A 13,672-nucleotide genomic window follows, 5' to 3' on the forward strand; every position below is an offset into this window, starting at 1 on the left:
CTGGCTTGCCCACCAGTACATCCCACAATGTGCACACTCATCACACAAGAACACTCAGACACAACTCCATGAGAAACCCTGATTCAGGAAGCCTCTTCTCATTTCTGCAATGTAATTCTACATATAATTTCCCTCAGCTGTTATATGGTTAACTACTTCCACTGTGCACATGAGTGGCTCACCAAGAAACATTTACGTCACGCTGATGCATTCATTGCCATCCATGAGAGCAAACAATCCACAGAGACAAAATGTGGACATGAGTTTATGAACACTTCAATGGATTGAGTAGTTATGACTACATGCCAGCTTAGCCTGTAGACTAATCAGATATTGAGCACTGCAGGCCTCCATGTTTGCGCTTTGATCTTCGCCTGTTTCTGCCCCTATTTGATACACCAGTGTTCAGCTCTGAATGGAAAGAAGCATGTCATGTCTTCTCACTGATGCCTTGCCAGGCCTAAACATTTGAGGTGTGTGTGTGGAAGAGAGAGGGTAAGAGAGGCTGTATAGTGCTGCTGTTCTCATTTCAATGAAATATGGTGCAGCCACTCACCTTTGATCTTAAAACAATTGGCAAATTTACTGCTGGACAGAGTGTCTATGTGGTGTGTGTAGTTTGATAAAGACGAGAGAGCGGGAGGGCTGCCGGTGCTAGAGTCCAACTCTTTTCAAGTATTGTTCTATTCCGATGCTTGTTCGCTGATAAAAGTACATAACTCATTAGTCAGCTCTGTAAATATACCTGCTCGAGTCAAAAACTTCTCTAATTCAACTCAAAATATCCTCAAATTTTATTTCAAAACCTGATTCTTCTTCTTTACACATTACACACTCTCTGTTTGAAGTCACCAGTAAATGAGTCTAATGCTGCTTTATTCTTATACTGCATTATAAATATAGCGATTTGCGAGAATTTCCAGCACTCAAAATGTTCAGCTGTGAGAAAGAGGACATTTTGATATCAACTCATAAAGTGATTTATCAACAGAGTTTTATAGCGATATTCACTATAATTCTAAATGGCTACTTGAAGTACGCGCTTACTTCAATTATTATTTCACATTATTTTATCAAGTACTCTGGCAGTAATCTTTTCATTTCTTTTGCCGTTGTTATGAATATTTGAATGCAACTATTATCTATATATTTCTTGCCTACAATTCAGCGTTTTACTGTATATTTCAGGCCTACTGAAAGGTAACATTTGTCACTACTGCCATCCAAGTGTCTATTGCCATTTGTTAATTATTAGGGGCCAATCATCACAGTGAAATACTTGCTCCTTTAGGTTGACATCCCTATAATACCCTATAAGCTGATGTTGATAACCACTTATATAATACTGTCAAATTGTGCAAGTTTCAGAAATTAGGGCTCTCCAAAAAATCACCTCAACACAAGCAAAAATGTAAATCAAGTTGAACAATAAAACTCAGTGAACTAAAGTGCAAGCGAGCGTGTAATGTGCGTGGAAGATAGAGCCTCTATCGATATATAAGGTATCAACAGAGTGCAGGCTTTTCGCACTATCACCATTATTGCCAGAATTAATTTATTAATCAAAAAGAGTGAATATAATTTTAATGTTATAACCAAGACTGATGGCTGCGGACATCCTTGGTGTTCTTGACCAAGCAGAGGAAAATATTCTCCACCACTGTGTGCTGTAAGTTTAAGTAATATGTTGGAATCACCAGAGCAGAGATCTTCCCTTGTTCAGCCAAGGATCCTCCAGCCATAGTTGTTTTACATAAATTATATTATCTTTGGATTATATTATACTGGCAATAATGGTGATAGTGGGAAAAAGCCTCTTGTTGATACAATATATGTGGCTCATTTAAGCAAAACACCTCGCTGGCTCAACTTTAGTTCACTGAGTTATGTGAGTTCAACTTGATTTACATTTTGTTGTGTTGAGGTGTTTTTGGAGAGCCCCAATTTTCTGAAACTTCACAATTGGCTACCAGTATTATATAAGTGTTATCAACATAGCTATGTATTTGGGATGTCAACCCTAAAGGACCAATATTCACTGTGAATGATTGCCTAATCAATCTTAAAAACAAATGGCATGCTTGGGAATGGCAGTAATGCAAATGTTACTTTCAGTAGGCTGAAATATACAGCTACCGCTGATTGGTGCAGAATACTATGTACAAATAGTTCAACATTCAATTTCATAACAACCAAAAAAAAATGAAAAAGATTACTCCAAGTATACAAACTAAAAAATGTAATAAAAATGGAAAAGTAAACAGCGTACTTCAAGTACAGCCTTAGAATATAGGTGGAAAATCTCATAAACTCTGTATAATCACTTTTGAGTTGATCAAAATGTCCTCTTTCTCACAGCCTGAACATTTTGAGGCTGGAACACCAAGCTATTTATAATCAGATTCAAGCAATAAACCAGATTAGATCATTTACTGGGTGAACTTCAAACAAAGAGAAGATGTAAAGAAGAAGAATCAGGTTTGAAATCAAAATTTGAGGATAATGAGTGAAAGAGAAGTTTTGACTCAGCAGGAATATTTACAGAGTCGACTAATGAGTTAGTACTTTATCAGCGCACAAGCATGAGCAAAATACTTGAAAAGAGTTGGACTCTGAGCCACCCCACCCCTCCCCTCTCTCTCTCTTTATCAAATACACACACACACATAGACACTCTGTCAAGCAGTAAATTGCCAATTTTTAAGATCAAAGGTGAGTTGCTCACCATATATTTCATTGGAAATTGAGAAACAGGCACATACACCCTCTCTTACCCTCTCTTCCACACACACAACCCAACATTTAGCCTGGCAAGGCATCAGTGAGAGCATACATGCTTCTTTTCCATGCAAGCTGAACACTGGTGTATCAAAGAGGGGCAGACCAGGGAAGATCAAAGACCAAACACTGAGGCCTGCCGTGCTCAATATCTGATTAGTCACAGCTAAGCTGGCAGTGCATCACAACATCCATTAAGTGGTCATAAATTCATGTCCCATTTTGTCTCTGTGGATGTTTCCTACATGGATGCAATGAACTGCATCCACCAAATGTTCTTGTGAGCACTCATCTCACAGTGAAGTAGTTAAACATATAACAAGCTGAGGGAAATTATATAGACATTACATTGCAAAATTGAAAGAGGTATCCTTAATCAGGTTTTCATGGAGTTCGTCGAGTTTTGGTGTGTGCAAGCCGATTGCTGTAGTCTGCTCCAGCTCAGTGTCAAATGGTTTTGCCCAGATACCTTTCTTTTATTCAGACTCATACATAAAACACACACACACACACACACACACACACACACACACACACAATCCCTGTTGACCCCTGCTAATGCAATGAAACCAATCAAGACACTGTCTCTCAACACAAAGAAGTCGTAAGGGCTGCAGTGGAAAACACTGAAAACACACCAATTCATTCAAACTCACATGCCTCAATAGAATAACGTGGGAGAGGAAGAGAATGGAAGCTTCAGAAAATCCAGTTATTTGGGAAACGAAACACAATGCATGAGATAAAACGGTTGCCTTTCAGCAAAAGTTATGTCAATATAAAACCAATACAAGTTAAAATACGACTCAGTAAACACAGTTTCTAATATAGGAAAGCTCCATCTGAAGGACACCAGTTTGCAATTACAAATTCAATTTAAGTATAGAAAAACAAAATAGCCTATATGATGATATCTCACTAACATCTGCTGCACAGTCCAGTCCCCTATAAAGCACAGCTGAGTGTTAGCCATTGGTCCATAGCTGTATAGACAGGTGAATGCAGGTGGCTCAGTGAAAACCCAGGCTGCTTTTACTCTACCCTCTCCAAAACTGACCTTAGGTCGATGACATCCCAGTTGGATTAGTTGCTGTTGATTAAATTCTCTCAACCAAGAATAGTTCTGCCATTTCCAAACTATTGCCTATAGTGTCCTCTTTGCATAACTGCAAATTGCAGAGCTTATAAATAACTAAGTGGACTCTATACTAGGCCGCAAAACTAGTCACCTTACTTATTTATCATTTCTCTGGATAGGTAAGTTAAAGTTGTGGGTTGATAATAAAAGGGTGCCTCACGTTTGCCGGGTTTCGGAGTTGAACTCGGTGTCTATGTGCTCCACTGAGTAGTGGTTCCCGAAGTCCGAGAGCTCCGGAGCCCGATGGAGTCTCTGTCCGCGGTGCTGAAGGCGCTCAGCGTTCGCCGCGCCTCGTCCTCTCCACTTGGGAAGCGGGTCATCGTAACGGTCGCAAACTGCATCTAACCGCACATCCTGCCCGGGGCGAAACGGAGAACCGGTATCCCCGGTGCCCTGGAGGAACTTGCGGTGCGGCGTAAAGTGTGGGGAGTCCCCGGGCTCCCGGTTCTCTGGAGAAGGGTGCAGACACTCCGGAGAGGCGAGGTAAGGCGGGTCTGTGTCCCCCAGCAGCGGAGAAGCGGAGGAGAAGAAGTCTAGGGGCCGCTGAGAGGAGGGAGATCCTCGGGGAAGACAGACAGACAGAGGCGGGGAGGGAGACTCAGAGAGATGCGCTCTTTCGCCGCTGTCGCTTTCTTCTCCCTCGTCAGACATTGTGAGAGTTCGAGAACAACATATACTTTAAATTCTATTAGTTAAGTGACAGACATTTAGCGATGTTGGTCAAAGTTTCGGCTGCACAAGTTTCTTCTGAGCCGCGCTGCAACGATGAACCGAGCCTCCACCTTTGCACAGGCGCGCTCGCACTAATTAGAGAGCAACGAGAGTGCGCGCGCAGGGAGACAGCCCTTTACAAAATGGAAGAAAACGTACAAGTGGCAACGCCACAACATAGCTTAACTTACACACTGCATTGGCCCACAAAAGTGAATACATGCATTTATTGTGGAGAAAACCAGTTGAGTATTTGAAAATGCCCTTGTACTTGTAAAACAGGTTTTCAATGCTGTTTAAAGTAGTTAGCCTATGTGAAGACAAGTAGACTACACATTACTTTTTACCTCTTAAGAGAAGACAGACAGAAAAATGAGACACACCAAGTGCCAAGTGACCCGGGCAGTAGGCTGCTATAGCAAATAAAACTGGAATACAACAATAAAACAACAAAGCAGGTGAGGGGTGAGAGAGAGAGCGGAGGAGAGAATGAAAGAGCTGGAGGTTAGGTTGAGAAGTGAAGGGGTTAACATGTCCACCTGTTGTTGGCCAATTACCGGTCCTGACATAATCTTGTTATTGCTTCAGAGAACAAACATTTAATACTTACAGTAGCCGACATCTAGACTCAGTGATGAGTTTATCTTAGGACATAGTGTACATGGAGTCTTTGCTTATTCTTCGGTAAGTTTACACAAACTTGAACACAAAACCTTTTAAAGGATTCTGTCTTTAAATATAAAGAGAAAGGATATCCAGTGTTTGAATGTCACTGTGTATCCTTGTGTGTGCGTTCGGTCCTGTAATTAAAGGCAGAGACCCATTAGTCACGATGGAGACTTCCTGCACCCCCATATAGATAATAACCAGTCCTAACGCAGCTCTTTGATCTGTCCTTGTGTTTATGCATCAAGCGCACACACACACACACACACACACACACACACACACACACACACACACACACACACACACACACACACACACACACACACACACACACACACACCACAAAAAATCAAATTAAAACACATTACTGTTTTCACTGGAGTTTATATTTTGGTAGAAAGCAGTTCTGGGAACACTTTTCTGGGATCTGTAGCTTATGTTGAAATATTGGGGTTTTGCAAAAATAAAAAAAAAATCTTAATGATTTACTCAACTTACTTATTTTCCATTCTTATTAGGTGAGGTGCGCGAGATACGTACACATCAGTTTATAAATAAAATATATTCTCAAATGAATTGCTTATCTGTAAACACAGCAAGACAAACTTTGTAGATTGTAATCAGCTGTTGACCAGTATCTAAATCTTTACATGCTTCAGGCTTTCATTACTTACTTGGCTCACTTCAGTAATTTAAAATTGTTCAACTAAATGACAAAGTAATTTCCAGGGAACGTTTGAAAAAAATTAAAGGTACATATAATTGCTTTTCTAGGAAATTAGGAAAGTAAGGGACCCATAAAATATTTTTTACGTTAGATTTTTCACATCTTTCCCACATCAGGATTCAATGAAAAACTAGTAAAGCAGCCCTGCAAGATTAATTACACGTATGAAAAAGAATATTTCGAATATTTATCTACACTGTAGAGCTGGTATGAGCCACTCATACAAGCCACTCCTCAAGATTGTCGGTTCACTTTTGGCAAGCCACCAAAATACTGGCTTGGGTTTTCATACTAAGTAATCTATATGCTCTACACATGGTGACCTTGAGTGGAACATCTAGCGGGTAAAGCATAATCTTTGCTAAAGCTCTTCCTTATTCCATCTGAAGTCTGGCCCCACAGATCAGAGATGAATGTCAAGAGGCACTGAGTGGCTGTTTGTGTGTGTGTGTGTGTGTCTTCTGTCATATTGACTTGACAGAAAAGGGTTGTTCAATAGCCTACCTTAAAGATGCTTTATCCAGACTTTTTTTGTTTTGACAACCAGTCAAGCTAATGCTGTATTTAAAGTGTCATCGTAAGAAGTATAATATTCAAGCAGGGAATTACATAGTACTCTAGTTGTCAAAGGCATACTATTAATCTTCCTGCTTCACACAAAAGTAAGCCACTGCAGATATAAAAAACCATAATATGTTAGAATCCTTTGTGGATGTTAATATATTAAATACAATGGAATTACTTTTTTGACTATTCAAAAGGATAACGCAGTTGAAGAGGATGAAGTAGGCTATCTCTACAGGATGAAACTACAGGTGTTTTCTATTGTCTGTTACAGGCAGAGCTCCTGCTGTGAAATCACTGATTGGGGGATGTTTAGAAAGGCTACATGATTGTGCAGCAGCAGCTTGCTGTCCTATGTGACTCAGTGTGAAATTATTGTTAACAACCTGCTAATATGGAAGGGTTTGTAGCATATCAAACATTGCTGTGAATGCTTTATCTACTCAAATGTTTGATTTAAGAGTAAGGCTGAACAATTATCAAAATATTATCAAAATTATAATATGGCCAAATATCTAAATTGAGAATCTGCAATTTTTTGATGAAACAAAAATGTGTCACAACATACCATAAATGAAGAACCGTGATGCTACAGAGATGCACCGACTTACAAATCATATTCTCCAGACATAAATATGTATATGTGTGTGTGTGTGTATATGTGTGTGTGTGTGTGTGTGTGTATATATATGTGTGTATATATATATATATATATATATATATATATCTTGGAACAGAGCAAAGGCCAAGCCAGATCACATTAAAACACACTCAAAACCCTAACAGCCCAAACATTAAAACACTTTTTTTTTTATTAATACATGTAGTTCTTATGACACCACGATAAATCAGACTGTGCCACACCTGACAGAGAAGCACATAGTGAACATAGACTCGGCAAGGACCATCTCCAATTCCCTTTACTTTCTCCTTATGGACCAGACGAGTGGCCAAACTGAAACATCCTCCTCCCATTCAAAAATACCTTGGCTAAAGTATGGTGTGACAGCATACTCCCTTCCTTTTATACATGCTCAACTTTTGCCAACAGTGGAGGGTCATTACCAGCCCAGGGCATCTGGTAGAAAACCCACCACTCTGATGAACCCCTCCAGCAGCTAAGTCAGCCCAGTTTGTTGGACAAGCAGCAGATGGACCCGTTTGGTGATCTCAACTATCACTTGCACCTGAGGAAACAAAGATACAGCATTAAGATGCCCCTCATACCCACAATCCTGGCTCTATATTTCACAGATATTTCCCTCAGAAAATCTATGGCATCCAGACAAAAGGTCCATCAGAAAGAGCTATCCAAGCAGCCCTAAGCTGTTTAGGATATTGGCAGAAGAAGGAAAGCTGCAACACTGCTGTCCCTGCTGATTCACAAAGTCCTCATTACCTTCCTCCCCTTCAGGCATGTACAGGACAGCAGGTCTCCACCACTCTGGCCACAGAAAGTCCCCATATTTTCATGCATCTCCAACATTGGCCTATCAATTTTGGTAGCCATCTCTGTCATTGATTTACCAGCTGCCTTAAAACTAAGTTAACTGAGTGACATTTTTAGATAGCAAACACAATTGGTTGGTAGGTAGGTAGGTAGGTAGGTAGGTAGGTAAGTAGGTAGGTAGGTAGGTAGGTAAGTAGGTAGGTAGGTAGGAAAACGACAAATTAAAATGCGAAGTAAAGCCATAAACAAAGTCCAAGCCTTTAAAAAAGACAGAAAGAATGAGAGGTATATGTCCTGAAAAGCAAGTAGTAGTATATAATCATATATAGTATATATATACTCAATAACTTGGTATCTTAACCAAATCTTGGGGTGGAAGAAACATTTCTTGATGGGAAATAGCTTTGAGTACAAAGTGGAAAAAAACTGTGATCAGGAATCATTGGCTGTAATGAAACCTCCCTGCTTGGGATGTCTGAGTAATTGAATGAAGCTAAAAGAGCAACAATGATACTGTCCGTCACACGTAAGCAAGGCCACATAGCAACTTGGCTTCTGGTCCTATTGACTTCAACAGGCCAATCAGTGTTAATGTGTCAGATGAGGAAGGGCACAAAAAGCAATCACTCACACCCTCCATTGATCATTGGTCACTTGATCAATGCCAAGTCATGTCATCAATGGGTGCAGCACTCCCCTGAGTACAGCAGATTATGGTGATGTGTCCGTATCGATTTGTTCTTTAGTTTACTCTGAATATTTACTTAATTCTCTCTCTATCCAACCACTGAGATCTTTTACAGCTGAGATTGTAATAACAGGCAGATATTGGAGTCAATACATACTCTATGCATATTTTATTGGTACAGAGCAGTGGGAGAGGCACTGAAGTGTTTAAAAGTTTTATTATGTCTGCTTGCCAGGGTTTGATGAATGACTTGTGACAGAGAATTTAATTAGGTATTCTGCTAACTGGCCTTTATTAAAGATATCAGGTACTTTGTGTGTAAGTGGTTGTGTGCAGGTGTCTGAACCACAGACCCACACATATGCCGTTATTATGTGCACGAACACACAAACACACACACACAAATTCATGCAAATAAATGCTCTGAGAAAATTTCTTTCTCCTTTTCTGTTTCTTCTTCTCCTATTAAATATTTTCACAGCCACTTCTGATGCAACAAAACATTTTGAATGGTTTGATTTCTTCAAGTCCACCAATACAGTGCACAGTCATTGCCATGTATTATTTACACATAAACCCACACTCACTACAGGAATGCAATAGTATCAGAATGCAGCACATACACATCTAGCATACATACACATTTTAAACCTAATGAGCATTACTTTTATTATACTGTATGTATATAAAAAATGAAATCCCTACTCCTCCTTCCTTGCCCCAGTGCATTCACTACATTCCTACCTTGACACATGACTCTAAGTCATTATGTAAAATGATGGCAAGTGTTCCTGCTTCAGCAGTGTGTTATGCAGTGTGTGTGTTTGTGTTTGTGTTTATGTTTGTGTATGTGTGTATCAGAGTACCTGGCCTTGGAAGAGGAAAATTCAGCAGATGGGAGAATTAAAGGGGAACAATAAAACTTAAATAATAACAACAACAATAATAACAACAACAATAAGAAGAAGAAGAAGAAGAAGAAGAAGAATGATAATAATAACAATGTGCAGATAAAGGACAAAGACACTGTACCACCTCATGGTAAAACTGTTTTGTTGTTGTTTGTTGAAAATTAATTTTTTCCTTTGGTCCACTAAATATTGCCCCCAGAGCGCCAAAACACAAAATGACAACTATTAATCCTCTGATTAGACTAAGTAAATGAAAATGTGCTGAGGTGTGCTCTGTAAGACACTCACTATGATGACACTAAGTTGAAAAAGACCTTTCTTTTATACATCTATATTAAAAGCTCCAAAATGCATCCATGACGAAATGTGAGATGACTTGAATTAAGACAATGAATGGACAACTGAAGCATTTCTTTGTCAATATCCATTTGATTTGAGATCCTCAAGCCATCATCTATGCCAACCTAGCAATGATTCACAAAGCCAATCAAAATTAGTTTTAATGATGAAGCGATGAGTGTTTTTTCCTAAGTAATGGCATTGATGTTTTACTTTCTAACAATTAAACAGGTTTTCACTCCAGGGGTGAGAGTTGTAACAAACTCCAACTCGTATTCCATGTGAAGTGGTGAATGCAGTTTCAATCCTCCATGCAGAGTAGATCACTGGAGTAATACCTGCCATCAATTATCCTCACCAGTGGCCTATGCTAGGGAGGATCAACACCGTCTGTGGCAGTGAGGCAGTTCCTTAAGCTAAACAACTGGAGACCTACATGTCCCCACTGTGTATCTGTGTATGGGAAAAAGCACTGGAGTCACAGAGTTGTTGAGTGAGAACCCCCTTACTAAGAACAAACCACCTGGGTTGAACTTAAATGTGTGCTGATGTCTAATGTAATTTACAAATCATTATTGATTGCACAGCAAGGCACACTGTAAGTCTGTGTGCATAATTCCCAGAAAGTAGAAACTGTAAATGTCCATTGTACATGTCTAAAATACATGTATGCCTAGAATTAAAGTAGCTTAAAAATAAAAACAAAAACTTCATGAAAGAAAAATGCTGCCATTTGTCATTTAATATGACAAAATATCCAAATATCCTGTTTAACCATGGACAGTGATAGCAGGACATCAGAACTGAGTCATTCTTTTCATTAGATGTAACACTTTCATCACTGCCAGTTAAATCATATAATAAGGACTGTCATTGCTTTATTTGGTAAAGAAATCAAAAGCTGATGTCCACAACACAAGCTACTCCTTTTCACATTAGTTTGTAAACTAGCAAGTTTTTCACTGATTTGTTTTGAAAGGGTTAGTGTTTGTTCATTATATAAGCATACGCTTTAACTAGCATACCTTTCATGTGGAATCATGAGTTGGTAATGGTGTATTGATTTGATTTAATGAATCAGATATGACACTTTTTACTGCCATTTCAGTACATTTTGAGTACAAAGCATTTAACTTTGACACAGACAGGCAAAGTTTGTGTCCTTTGTCAGCACTGACTTCTTTAATATTAACCAAGACCATGATCTTTCTGTAATCTTAAATAAGTGGTTTGTTTTCAATAATTTACCATACCTTAACAAGGCTATGGATGGCATGACTCCAGCATATCCCCAATCTCTAACAATTCATTTTAGTTTCCTACCACATGAATCTCTTAATCATCCTTTTGATGCCAAGTGGCTGATATAAAGAAAACAAATGGAAAACTCCAACATTAGCATATATGTTTAGAGCATGCCAATATTTTAATTAGGTGGCATTATGTTTACTTCAATATATGGTTGTAAAGTATAATTATGAATGTTATTTCTAGGAGAAATGTAGCAGGGCCTGCCTATCCCCTTGACTGCTAATGGAGAGTGCAGGAATAAATGGCTCAGGTAATGGCCTTCAAATCCCACAGGCTGGCTTTGACAATAAAACACACGTATTCACATGCACCACACATGCACACACACACACTTAGTCTGTAAAAGTCTTTTAAACCCTCTTCTCTTTCCACCACTAGGTTCGTAAATGAACTTTGCAGACAGACTTCGTCTTGATCTTAATGGACACCATACAAATAAACACAGCCATTTATTCAAACACAGTCCTTGATCCAGTCCTCATGTCCCTTCCGTATGTGCATCCATCAGTTCGGAAGTTTTAACATAATGCGTGAATGTGCTGTGAAAACCTAAATTTTAATCAACAAGAATTAGACCTCAGTTGCTGTTCATAAAAAAAAAAAAACTAAACAAACTACATTCATTCAATAACTATAACTAACTACAGCCACATTTCAAACACATGGATTGTGAGTAACTGATCCTAAAAGGACAAATTTGGGTGGAGTACCACTTTAATGGACTACACCAAGGTTGTGCGTCTCCCCACAACTGATTCCCACCTACAGTAACAGAGGGCTTCTCTCTGAACTGCATGTAAATAACTCCAGATACATCTGCCTCTAGCCTTGTGGTGAACCCACACAAGCCTTAGCAGTGGCTTGTTGCACCTCAGGTTTCTTTGCCAAAACCCTTCATCTCAGTCTCACCCCACCTTCACAGCCATGGGAAATCCATGCTGTAAATTGAAAAAGGTCCTTAGAGAATGAAGTGGTTGGCTGGATTTCTTTTTTTCACACTGCTGAACAAATAACTGAAAGTGACACAAGGTTGTGGTTGTCAAGAGTGAGAGCTTTTTTTATGAGAGCTCATAGTGTTGTGAAAGACAACTTCCCACTTAATGCATTTAACTGGTAATTAAGAAATATAAAAACTAGACAATATAAAACAACAAAGAAACACTCAATCTCTAACTAATGTTTGTGTTGAATTTATTGTAGTGTGCACTAGTAGGGGTACCAATCGGTACACAGCCCTGTGTCTGCCATAAACAGGGCTGCTCTCAGATGTTCAATATGCAGCTGCAGAGTTGTTTCAGAAAGAAATAGCCCATGTTCATCTTAGTTAAAGAACATGGAATCCAAGTCCAACAGATTGACTCTGTTATGTGTTATTATATAGTTTTTGGACAACAATGGAGTTGTACACAGACAATATTTGGTGGATACATTCATTGCTTGTTTGTGTCTCTACAGGGGATTTGTTGTTATATACTGTATGGACAAAATAATGCCAGCATTATCCTTTAACAAACAAGCATGCAATCTATTCTTTATTACACTGTAAAATCTGAGACAAGGACCTCCAGTAAAGTTTTAGAAAGATTGCAACTAAATTACATAAAAATCCATGAAGATTTCACTGACCAGAACCAGCCCTGTCTCCTAGAAATGATGTTTATTACTAAATGGTTTTGCCAATTTTTTGTGGTGACAACATCATCATTTGTATTTATCACAGGGAGGTAGTCAGGGTGGATGGTGGGAGTACCGACTGCAGGAGTTTGCCACCAGAGATGGGGGTTCACATCCAGCCTCTCATCTGATTGGTATAGGAAAGCACTTTGGTTAAGGTTACAGAAACTTATCAAACATGCTGTGTTTCACATCATTGTAGAAATTTTCTTTATTAAAAGCAGGCCAAAGTCCCTGAGCTCAATTAAGTGCTAAACATCATTATAAGAACAGTTTAATGATGCTGTAGTTGTTTTGTAAGATCAGATATTTTTGGCAGAAACAAATTAATTACATTGTCAAGTACTATTTTACTGATACATTTGACTTACCAAATATGTTAATTAACAACATTTCCTCTTTATATTCATAGAAAACAGAATCTGGTCATAATTACATTTATTTCAAAACATATTTGCTGTTGCAAATTAGTTGTATATAAACAATTTCTAGGAGACAGAGTGGCATGCATCTTAATAACTCAATCGCCAAGACAGCCCACACTGGGCTACATTAGGTTTTTAGATATTTCTCACAACAAATGAAAGGCCAAACTTGCCCTGAGGTAAATGAAGCAAGAACAAACAATCAGTCTCAACTCTCAAACTGCCCTTTGCTTGTTGTTATTTACTGTATCCTGGACAACCCCTGCAAGGGCTTCAAATTGTTGAGT

General features: G+C 38.9%; 1 protein-coding gene across 1 annotated transcript in view; it reads right to left on the minus strand.

Annotated features, from left to right (window-relative positions):
* Window positions 1-4,567, minus strand: part of trpc7 (transient receptor potential cation channel subfamily C member 7) — a 48,017-nt gene extending 43,450 nt beyond the window's left edge. Inside the window, exon 1 of the mRNA XM_022760315.1 lies at window positions 4,077-4,567. Coding sequence (XP_022616036.1) covers window positions 4,077-4,567 — 491 coding nt within the window. The remainder of the gene's footprint in view (window positions 1-4,076) is intronic.
* Between the last annotated feature and the right edge of the window lie 9,105 nt (window positions 4,568-13,672).

Source organism: Seriola dumerili, unplaced genomic scaffold (assembly GCF_002260705.1).
Source record: "Seriola dumerili isolate Sdu_G_001 unplaced genomic scaffold, Sdu_1.0 BDQW01000331.1, whole genome shotgun sequence".
Classification (NCBI taxonomy): Eukaryota; Metazoa; Chordata; class Actinopteri; order Carangiformes; family Carangidae; genus Seriola; species Seriola dumerili.